The sequence below is a fragment of the Varanus komodoensis genome, unplaced genomic scaffold, assembly GCF_004798865.1.
Source record: "Varanus komodoensis strain SLA01 unplaced genomic scaffold, ASM479886v1 scaffold1, whole genome shotgun sequence".
NCBI classification, from domain to species: domain Eukaryota; kingdom Metazoa; phylum Chordata; class Lepidosauria; order Squamata; family Varanidae; genus Varanus; species Varanus komodoensis.
Genome location: NW_025335268.1, coordinates 130,895,910 through 130,907,995, shown reverse-complemented (window position 1 = coordinate 130,907,995; position 12,086 = coordinate 130,895,910). Strand labels below are relative to the sequence as shown.

The 12,086-nt window shown below is 41.1% G+C and overlaps 1 protein-coding gene across 1 annotated transcript in view; it reads right to left on the bottom strand.

Annotated features, from left to right (window-relative positions):
• RASSF5 (Ras association domain family member 5) overlaps positions 1-11,795 on the bottom strand; it is a 55,549-nt gene extending 43,754 nt beyond the window's left edge. The window contains exon 1 of the mRNA XM_044446296.1: positions 11,295-11,795. Within this exon, the coding sequence (XP_044302231.1) occupies positions 11,295-11,414 (120 nt within the window). The 5' untranslated portion in view covers positions 11,415-11,795. The remainder of the gene's footprint in view (positions 1-11,294) is intronic.
• Positions 11,796-12,086: the final 291 nt, after the last annotated feature.

Genomic DNA, 12,086 nt, shown 5'->3' with positions numbered 1-12,086 from the left:
AATGATAGTACATATCACAGGGGGAACTTGATGTAAACTTGCCATTTTCAGTAGTACCTTTGCATCACCTATAATAGTTAGGTTCTTCAGCAAGCCTGGCTTGTACTCCTCGTTATCAAGGTCACTTTTGAATGCCCTTTGCTTCAACCAATGAATATTATCTAAAGCTGACTTATAACTGAACTTAAGCTAGATGGTTCCAATAGCACAGTGATCCTTTTTTGGAAGTTGTCCAAGTGTTAGCACTGGGGAAAAAAGATGGGTGCCGTGTTGTAAGGATTTTCGCCCTGGGTTCCTAGTCACACTCAAAGTAGCCTAGCAAATCTGGCACCTCAGGGCTGACCCTACCATGAGACAGAGTGAGGTTGTTGCCTCAGGCAACAGATACAGGGTGGCATAAAAAGGCAGCACCCGTTTAATTCTTTGCTTTATTATTTTTGTTTTTGTACTGCCAGGGATGAAAAAAGGTGCTTATGCAATTTTCTATCTTGTACTAAAACAATGTGGGGTTGGATATGGTACACAATGACTTTGGCTGGGGCACTGGGGGCGGGGGGAAGCACCCTTTGCTGCTCTGCTTCAGGCCGCAAGCCATTTGGGCCTGTGCCCAAAAATTAGACAAGGGATGACAGACACTGGGGCACCTAGCACCTGCCCGTTGCTGGAAACCTATCCCCCTTTTCTCTTTTTAATGCCACACCTGGTCTAATTAAAGAAGGATGACAGTTTAAAAAGCCAGCTGATTTCTGAGAATTCTTAAAAATGTTAAGTACTCTTTATTGGACTCCATATGAGCCAGTTTGATGTGGCACTTAGAGTGCTGGATTGGGGATCTGGAAAATTCAAGTTCTAGTCCCCACTCAGCCAAGAAGCTCACTGGGTGACTTCGTGCCAGTCATCTGCTCTCAGCCTGAGCTACTGAGTTACTGCTGTGTGAATAAAATCGAGTGGGAAAGGATGATGTCCTCACAACTGCAAAAAAGGCAGGCCATAAATGCTAAACTATAATGACAATAGTAATAATAAAATAAATCCAGGATGAGACCCAGGATGCTGCGTGTACCAGGCTTCTACTGTACTGACCTATCTATACATAGAAAGGAGAACAGACTAAAGCTCATATGAACTTTTGCTCTCTGGTAGAGAGGTTCATTAGATAAATTAAAAATGAGGCTAGTGACCATAGCAACTATCACAAGGTGTTCCTGATCTTAAAAAAAACCAGGTTCGGTATGGACCTCTCCATAAGGTGATTGAAATGCACCCACTCAAAATGATTATTCCCCTCCCTTGAGTAGCATGAAATTCTATCACAATATACTCACAGGCAATTATATAAAACCACATCTATACAACATCCACTAAAAATGCTGCTTATAGAACAGTATCAGTAATCAGTATCTAAACAAGTTAAGCTGCTCATGTTAAGCTGGTTTCAACTGGGTAGTTACAGACCGTTCCCAGATTACGAATGAGTCCATTCCTGAGGAAACAGAATTTCATCTTTAAGTTGAATTGGCATGTATGTTGGATCATGAATAGTCAGACCTCAGAAATGGACAGACTGACTTTATTTCTTAAGGAAAACGAAGATACAGTTTACTACCAAACATGGGACTTTTTCTATCAATGGCTACAGAATTGGAATTCTAATATGGGTCTAAAAAGATAGCATTTGTAGGGAGAAATAAGACTTTGTACACAGTATGTTTGAAGTTCTTCAGAATAATTATTTGTTTAGCGAGTAGAAAACAATAAAACTTTAGAACACAGGGTGGAGAGTTTGCAACAATCATCCATCTCCACGTCCATTAAGCTGGGGCAGGAAGGTCCCAGCAGCCTCTGCCACCATGGCCAATGGTCAGGAAGAGTGAAAGCTGAAGTCCACCATATCTGGAATGTACCCTAACCTCAGAGGAAAAGGTAATCTTTAAGGATTAAAAGAGTAGGAGCTTGAATAGCAGGGCTACTATTAAGATATGTGGATGACCTCTGTGACTTTCAAAGGGATTAGAAACATCCATGGAGGAAAAAAATATCAATGGCTACTAGTCCTGGTGGCTGTTAGAGGTGTATGCTGGATGCAGGACCCTGATTTAGATGTCCAGAATACAGCCCAATTCCATTCAGATCACTTTGGTGACCACCTAGTTTGATTCAGTTCTGAATCACCTACTCATTTCCAAAGGCACAGAACTCTTGTCCCTTTCAGGGGAGTTCTGATGGCTGTTAGGAGATCTTTCTCCCCAACTAGCTTAGTGACCAAAACATCAGGTAAGCATAATGCCTATTTTGCATGTGAACTGCTCCCCTTCCACTTCCCATTTCAAGGGCAAATGTGAACAAAACCTCCTGCTGATATGGAAAGACACCAGCAGATTTTCTAGGCATTGTCTAAGAGCTAAGATAGGGACTACTGAGGCTTTTTATTTAAGCGTCATTTGAATTGTTAACCGTATTTGCTTATTTATCTGGCCAGGGCGACTTCTTTTATATTGTTATTTATTTTATATTGTTATTTTATATTTTATATTGTTACTATTGTAATTTTTTATTATGTTGTAAGCCGCCCCAAGGCTTCGGCGAATGGGGCGGCATATAAATGTTTTAATAAATAAATAAATAAATAAATAAATAATGGAGGAAATTATTTGTATTGACAGTTTAAATAAATGCTCATTATGAATGAATAGTCAGACCTCCACATTTGCAGGGGTTAGGGATGCAGGACTCTTGTGCAAGTGAAAAGATTGGGAATATCTCTATCTCATCACATGAACTCACCAGTGCCTGCAGCAAAGAAATGCTGAAGAGCTTTCCCTCTCTGGATGGGCATGCTTTGTAGACGTCTCTCACCCCTTTTGCTTCCTTACTCTCTATTGTGATAATGATTTTCCACAGTGATTTTTAAATTAATAGGCTTTATAGCAGTTTGTTTGTAAGTATAGCTTGTTTGTAACCTGGGAACTGCCTGTACTACTGATTTACAGAAATGGAACTTGCGAGATGTGGGTTCTAGCCCCTGCCCAGCCAGGGAGCCAACTGGGTGACTTTGACCCAGGCACAAACTCTCAGCCCAACCTGTTGTTGGAATACGACTGAGAGCAGTAGGAGAAGAATGAAGTAAGCCACTCAGAGGTCCTTAAAAGGAAAAGAGGAAGGATATAAATCTAATAAATAAGTAAATAAAAATGTTATTACATGATACCATTAGCATCTTTTTTATTAGTTTCACCATTGTAAGTATTTAAAAAGCATAGGAAGACTGGGCTGAAATTTACTAACCAGATATTTTAAGTTCATTTCTCAATTTTTCTAGATGAGACATTCTTTCATGCCTTTCCTCCTTCACAGTTTTGCCAGATCAAAATTTATTCAGTTCCTTTCCTCCTTCACAAATTTTGATTGTCTTGTCTTGAAAAGCTTTGATATAAAATAACTTACTAGAACTGCATGCTCACTGACTCATCTTATAGAAAATAGTATCTATTCACTGGAGGATGAATACTTTTTTTCAAGATTGTCACACAGAAACTATGACATATCAGTTCAATACCATCTTTAGCAACTTTATTGGTCAGTGTGCCCAACAGAAGACATTTGTCTAGTGAAACTTACATTCATTTCTTTAGTTTTGCCTTCAACTTTTGAGGCATTGCGTAGGCAGCAATGACCAAATATATAATGCTGGTTATCTTTGTGAATCTTTGAGCAATACATTTTGGTGTTGGGAGAAATTCAAATTCATATTTATTTGCATAATGGCTTTTTACTTTGTGTTGAAATCAATGTTACAGTAGAAGCGGAAAACATACCTCTGGTAAACTTAACTGCCATATTAGTATCTTACGCTTCATGCAAAAAACTGCTAAAAAAAACCCTGCCTAGGAACTTCTAAAAAACTTCTTCCCTGTTCCCTGTACCTCAAAATTTCCACTAGTTTTATTTCCACTATGCTATATGCAAAGACTCTCAATGGTCTTTCTATCTGCTTTGTCATAGCATATAGCTCTACTCGTTCAAGGGGCAGTACTGAAGTCTTTTGGTTAGTCCTGTTTCATCCTGGTGAAAGTCTTTAGAAACCGAGGACAAGTTAAAAAATTGAATCTTCCCAAGAAAAAGCAACAACAGAGGTATGAGGAGATATAAGGATACCATACAGAGTACATATATTAGGCACATGTACTTTGTGAAGAAAGCTTCAGATATCAGGCAGTATAGAAAACAAATAGATAAATAGATAGATAGATGGGATAGGATGATGGAAACTTGAAGAAGTACTTGGATTAAAGTATGACTTCAACAAAAACAAAAGAATATTAAGACTGATATACTTACAAAGGACAATGTTTGAAAGCTGAAGAGTATAGATAACCACTTTGCATAGTGGAAGAGGAGCACATTATTCTACATACAAAACTCTAGAAGTTCCTGCTTCTACTCTGTTTAGCCAACAGATTAATCAGGTTTGAATTCAGTGAGAGATTAGACAGGTGGAGGAATAGTTTCCTCATTTCAAAATTTAAAATGATACTGAAAGGGACATGGTAACAGACAGGAAAAATAAAAAGAGAGAAAGATGAGAGGAACATAAAAATTCAGGCTGCTTTGCCTACAATACGTACACACATTTCAGATATCTAATATACGTTTTGGTTAGGAGATACTGCGTAACACAGTGCACCAGGGTATTTTATCATAAATTCATGCATCTCAGAATTACATTTCCTGTCCTAGTCCCCATTTCATTATGAGAAGACAAGGCTAGAGAACTATACTCAACAAAAGACCTTTAGTATCAGGTAGCAGGTTCAATTTCGCTGTAATAACAGTCTCTGTGACTAAGTCTGTATTTGCAGGGACAAATAAGTACTGGGTAAGCTAATGATGATTCCTCCACACTGTTTGGATGAAATAGTAAAATGTTACAGACCATAGCAAGAAGACCTCCCCCACATATACAGCTTTTAGGGAGTCTTTTGTACTTCAGCCCCTCCCCCAACCCCATATGCTGGCATAACACTGCTGCGGCTCCTGGCATTCTCTGTGTCTGCGCAAGAGAGGCTTGAAGGCCAAATTCTAATGCTGCACCTGTTCTCCCCTCTAATAATAATCCCAGAAGATTCTTGGAGGAGCAGGGAGAAGAATTCCACCCACATGAACTAGCCTGTGCTTACAAAACAGCTTGCATTTAAAATCTGGACTGAGGAAACATTTAATTTATGTGATTCACAACTGCAGCTGAAATTGGAAAAGATTCCAATTAGATACATACAATACACTATTATTTGTTCCTCTCTTTTGATAACATTCAAGTTTTGTTCCAAGACACTTTTCACCTATTAGGAAGTTCCTGGAGTGATCAAATGCTTGAGGCTATCAATTATCCTTCAATTACCATTGCTTCTTTTACTATATTAGGACTTGATTTTGTTCCAAAATACTTTTGATCATAATTTGGTACCCTCATGCACCCACCTTTTGGTACATGCCATGCATGCCATTCAATTAAATCAAGCCTTCCAATAATAATCCATAAGTAATCATTCAATTCTAGTAGCCCCTTCTGATGACAAAGGCACAATTTCTTAAAAGTCCTAACCTAAATTATTTCCCTTCAGCCACAAAAGAGTGAGGTGGAAAGAAGACAGCTACTTAGAATTTTTATTGAAGCCAATGCAATATACCACACAAGGAAAAATCCATCAACAAGCAGCTAGATCCAGTAACACAAGAATCTTAGGGAGAAACATCATGCCATGAACTCTGTGTATATCTGAACATGTCAAAATTAGAAAAAGAAAGTTGAAAGTACATAAACTAATCCATGCCCACTTGCACTAGGTGTTCAATGTTTCTTCAGTCTATATCACAGACAGAAAAGCTTTATAATCTTGTAGAACTCATTGCCACAGAATGGGACTCTGAAGATCTTTTTTAAATGAGCAGTAGACATCCAATGAGCACCATGGTGCAACTTGTAGCACTGCACTGACCAGGATCCTGGTCTCTGGGGACGAGGGCACTGGCACAGCTAGAGCTGTGATGCCACTGCAACTAATTTCAGCAACTGTTGCTATGCAAAAGCACTTGCACAGTACTGGAGAAATGGAGAGAGATGGGGCACAGTGTTCTGGCAGTATCACATACCACCATACTGGCCTTCGACCATTAAAATAAGAGTAAAGCTTGCCAATCCTGCATATGACATATTTTATAGTATACTGAGAAAAGTTGCTTGGGCTAAGGATGCAGCCATCTAGCCAACTATTCCACCTGTAAGGAGAAGAGTACAAGTATAACCGACCTACGAAACTGCTACCACAAGAAATGTTATCTGTAGGATAGGGCTGTTAGGTGATCATACTTTTAAATATGCAGTTAAGATGTGCTGTTCATGGCAAGCTTCCAGGTGTTAAAAAGCTTTATATGCAATATATATTTTCTCAAGGTGCTAACAATTACCATATTTTTCGCTCTATAAGACACTTTTTCCCCCCTCAAAAGTAAGGGGAAATGTCTGTGCGTCTTATAGAACGAATGTGTGTGTGCCCGACACCCGGGACGCTGCTGGCCCACCTGCACCACGTGGCACCACCTGGCCGGCACGCGCTTGGCGCGCCTGCTCTGTCCCCCCCCCAGCGCAGGTGAGAGCTGTGCCGCTCAGGGGGAGTGGTGCGGAGGAGGAGGAGCCGCGGGCTTTAGCCCACCAGCCGCACGGAGAGACGGACTGCTCACCCCCACCGCCCGGGAACTGCTCACCCCCACCGCCTGGGAAGACCTGCCGTGCCACCCTGAAGTCCACCACCGGCACACTGCCAGCCCCACGTGGTACCACCTGGCCGGCACGCACACAGCGCGCGCTGCTCCCCCCCCCCCCCCCCGGCGCAGGTGAGAGCTGTTCTGCTCAGGGGGAGCGGTGCGGAGGAGGAGGAGCCGCGGGCTTTAACCCGCTGGCCGCACGGAGAAACGGACTGCTCACCCCCACCGCCTGGGAAGACCTGTCGCCTAGCCACCCGGAAGACCACCGCCTGCACGCTGGCACCTGGCTGGCATGCGCTCAGTGCGTCCTGCTCCATCCCCCTCCTCCGGCGCAGGTGAGAGCTGTTAATCACAGGTCGGTGTGTGTTTTCAAATGGTAGCCCGTCTTTTTAATGAAGCCCATGGGGAAGTGATGGGGAATGTGCCTGTGATTATCAGGAAGATTTCCATGGATCCCTCCTCCAAAAACTAGGTGCATCTTATGGTCAGGTGCGTCTTATAGAGTGAAAAATACGGTAAGTTTAGTTTGTGTAGCAAAACCTGAGTTTTTGTCGGGGAACACCCCTCCCCATAACAAGAAATACAAGGTCATTGTATGTTGGAAGTGGATGAAGAAGTGAGACACAGTCAAGTCTGTTTCACCTAGTCAGTGAAACAGAAACAGATATGCATCTTTGCCTTGTGTCAGTTGGAGAATCAATCAAACAGCTCACATTTTTCTACAGGATTCATGATTCCCTATTCTTGCCCTTTGGTCAGTCTAACTTTAGCCACAAAGATGGATCAGCCTCGGTGTACATGTCCACTTCTATCAGTCTGAACTCAAACCACTTGGGGGAAGGGGGTTGTTTTGTTTTTGTTTTGGGGGTAAAATGACAAGGATGGTCAGCTTGTAATCTTGCCACAAACTTGACTTTTCCAGATAAAGACACGCATGCACGCACGCACACATGCACACACACGCAGAGACCAGTTGTTAAATAGTTAATGCTACCAGTAAAATAGAGAAACCAATACTGAAGTTCCAGGCTTAAATCCAAATCAATAATGATTTCAGAATTTTTTATACAGAGGTAAATTATCCCACATAGCTGATTGTGATCTGTTTCTGTCTTCTTACACCCTCCTCTGAAGCATCTGGTACTAACCAACATTTGAAAGAGATTTGGCTATATTTGGCTATATAGTCCAATTCACTGATCTTGCCTGACTGTTTCTACACAGCCATTCTTCACATACTGCACTGTGATGTAAATGTACAGACAATCATTGTATTTTATATCGCCTACAGACATGACTCAGTAAGTCTTTTTATAAAAAATATGGCAACAGATAAAACAGATTATGAAACTAAACTAAGCTAAACCAACAAAACTCTTTTCTCATCCACAATTAAGCCAAAGGGAATATTGAAAAAGTTGAAAGAAGCATAAGATGCTGTAGACTGTATTATGGTTTGGTCCCAAACCCCTGGGTGGGAGGATGTTTGCAGAGTTAAATGTTTGTCTTAATTTTCTGCTGCATTTCAGAAAACAGGATCCCCCCTCTCCCCGCAAACTGCTGCTTTAAGGTTTACCAGTTAGGCACAGAGATATGAAAGGGGCACAGAACACAACTTATACACATTTCTCCACTGAATCAAGAAATAGACCATTGATATCACTTCCTTCTCTTGAGCTAAAAGCAGTCATGAGCTCAAGCTTTACCACATGTTCATTTTACACAGATTAAACCATTGAAAGTTTAGGGCTCTTTTCCTGTGTGAAACTAGACTTCCCTCTACTCTTTTAAGAAATGTCAGTAGTTGTTAAACCAAAGTCTCTGTGTGAGAGCGACTTCCACTTGACTGCTTCAGGGGCCTCAACCCCCGAAGCTTCTGTGCTTTGGTAAAGGGGCATAATGGAGGAAGCCAGCTTCATTTCAGGGGGAAACAGTTACTGAAGATAGAGGACCAGTTCCCTTAACTTTGAAGAAGCAAATAAATCCGGAAATGCTTCTTAAAGTACTGGAAGAGTGGGTGCACACCTTGTACACAGAAAAAAGGACACCTGACAAAGGTAAGAAATATTCATGAAGCAGAGGAGGGAGCGGCTGTGTGCAAGTGTGCAGCCTTCTATTCTTTCCTCCATTTTTAAGCAGCAACATGTGCACTCGGGTGGATAAGCCCTGGGATGGAGAAAAAGAATTGTGCTTCCTTTCATGGACTCCATCCAACAGATGCCTGTGGGAGTATCTCCAGGGTATGTGCATACATGTACAAACACACCCGTCGTAGCAGCAAGGATCTTTCAGTACAGTTTCTGATAGCCTGGAAAGCTGGTTTTATGCATCATAGGTGGACTGTACACAAAAACTGATACATATAAAATGCAATCAAAGGCTCCATCCAATGCTTAGCTCGTCTTGATACAGCTGCACACCATCCCTTTTAGGAAAGATACAATACTAAGGATACAAGAAAGGACAGATCAATGCAGCCTGGGGCCTCTTCTACGACCCCGAGAGCCACCGCTCAGATGGATAAAAGTGACCCTTCCATCCACCCATATATGGCATCGCTATTGAAATGCTCTACCAGATGTCCTTTTGCATGAGATATGCCAATTTCATCTATTCAAATGAAATATTTAATATACCCATGTTGAAGTTCTTATACTGAAATGGATGACCCTCCGTTGCTTCAATATGCCAAAGAATCTCTCCTCCTATATGTACCTCCTTGGTCCTTAAGTCAAGTTTGCAGATCCTCTTGTGGATGTTCTACCAAAAGATGATAGGTAAGTGGCTATAAGAGAGTTGGCCTTCTCAGTTCTGGCATCCCATTTATGGAATAACTTCCCTAAGGCATTTAAGTTTGTTCTCAAGTGTTTTAGAGATGGTAGATTTTACATTCTTATATATTCTGTGCTGTGTATTATTTTGTATTATGTTATATTAATTCTACTGTTTTTAGAATGTTATATTAACTTCTGTTTTTTCAACGATTTCTAATTTACTTATGGAACTTTTATTTTCAATTCACCCACCTCCCCCTGCAAAAAAGGTTAGAATTTCAGTGTTTCTTTTAAAAAACACACATACTGTGATGAGCAGTGGCAGAAAAAAGTCAAGCATTACAAACAGAAATATCTAAATATACAAATGATCATGCTGGGTTGGAGATGATGGAACTTGTAGTCCAACACAACTGGAGGAAGCCAGGATGGAAAAAGCTGCAATAGAACATGTACTGCATTTATGGTGCATTTCTTCCTGGAAGGTGACCCCTGGTACTGACACATTATCATAGGTGGTAGAATCCAGGAGACACTTTTCTCACCAGGCTCAACCAATAAGATCAACCCAGTTATCTTGCCTTCCTTGTAATGTCCTTTATTGATTTCTGTATTACATTTTTATACCACCCAATAGCTGAAATTCTCTAATTATCTGAGCTATTCGATGGATTCATTTCTCAAAATCATGAATATCAGAAAACTAGCAGGATTTACTCTCACGGAAAAGAACTATTTTGCCCAGTAAGTGTAAGCTTTTAGTTCTGGAAAGTTCTAGGTACTCCATTTTCAAGGGAGTGATCCTTCCTTCCTTCTCTCAATTCATGTGTACAGATAAACCCTTTAATTTCTCAACTATCCCTTGTCTACAAGTGGATATACATTAGTGAAAACCTTATTTTTAACTGTAATAGTAAACCAATTAGTGTGTTATTTCTTCAGAAAATATGTAGGTTACAAAATGGGAAGCTGGATTTAAACTGTTCCTTTTTGTGGTCATTTAAATATCCTTGTTTTAAAATGAATCCACCCTGCTGACCCTTCATTCATCTAAAAGCTAATTCCTAGCTCTTATAGTTACTGTAAATATATGACACATCATAACCAAAAAGGTTCATTTTATGTTGATTGAATCTCATAACCCTAAACCTATGTAAAACTGAATAAACAGACCAGGTTTTTCCACATACCAGTTTTTTACTGTTAACAAATAAGAATAAATAGAACAGTGGAATATCGCCTATCAGTGATACAGATCCTAATGATACACACATTTGCAAATTAGCCAGTGGCCTCTGACTCATGATAAATCCTTGGCCCTGAACATCTGTCCACACCAGGGCAGAATCTTCCAAGGCTAAAAGGTCTGGTTAAAGAATGCATATATATGCACATCAGTAGACTCAAGAGTACTAACAATACAGTTCAGTATCCTTCATGCACTTTAGCAACCAATTTCACACAATCTTTTAGAAACTAGATGTCCAAAAATATGACATGCCAAGGACAAGCACAGGGACTCAAGTCAGGCAACTCTGACATTCAGCTAATAGCAAACAGGTGTCAAAGTCAAACACATGGATGAATTTAAATCAAATAGATCAAGATTTGAAAGAGGGAAATGACACAAGGATAAGCTTTAGAATGACTGCAACTGAGAAAACTGCCCATTCATTGGAACGATCAGAAAGCTAATTCTGACAGCTAGCCATAGATATGCAGATAGATACAAGCTTAAGCACATTACATCCCATTTACCTTTGCAGTAAATTTGTTCTGGGGACTCCTAAAGAAGGTAGTCTTGGCTGTGAAAAAACAGTCCTCCGAGTCGTCATCCAAACTACAGTAGCCACTACTCATGCTGTTGTCGACAGTCATCTAAGAAGCAATTCTGGACCCTCAGAGCACGTGAAATCCTCCGGTGAGCAAGTGAGCAGGTAACCATCTGATTCTCAGCTCACTGCAGCAACAACAGCAGTACTGTTTCCCAATCCAGTTCCTGTGCAATCAGCAGCACACACAATTTCACCTCCTCCAGCTCCCACTTGCCATGCTTTGCAACAGTTTCTGCTGATCAGCAAATCCAGTGACGTCTCCTTTAAAAAAATTAAAACAGAGCAAACCTTGCCAGGGACAACCTTTCCTCACTCAGCTACCAGCCGTATTCCCTTTGCTGGATAAGCACTGACCAAAGGGGTGACAGACCCCAAGGGAGTTTTCTTCTGCTCCTGGTTCACAAATGATTCGCCATCTGTGGCTTGATTCTCCTATCCAGGAGCTCACTGAAGCCAGTTGTGAGAACAGCATCACCTCCCTCCTCCTCCTTTCTCCTCCTCTCTGCACCCCTTCCTGCTTGCTTTCTGTTGAACACAGTTGAGCCACTTCCTCTTGCAAGATTTCTCAGACTTCGCAGTGGGCTGTTAACACAGAATTGAAAGCATCTCAGCTGCGTTGCACCATGATGCAACTCGGGGAGAAGTAAGCCTGCTTCGGGCTCGCCAGTGCCCCTAACAGCATTTACAAAAGGTAGGGACAGAGATAAGAGCAACT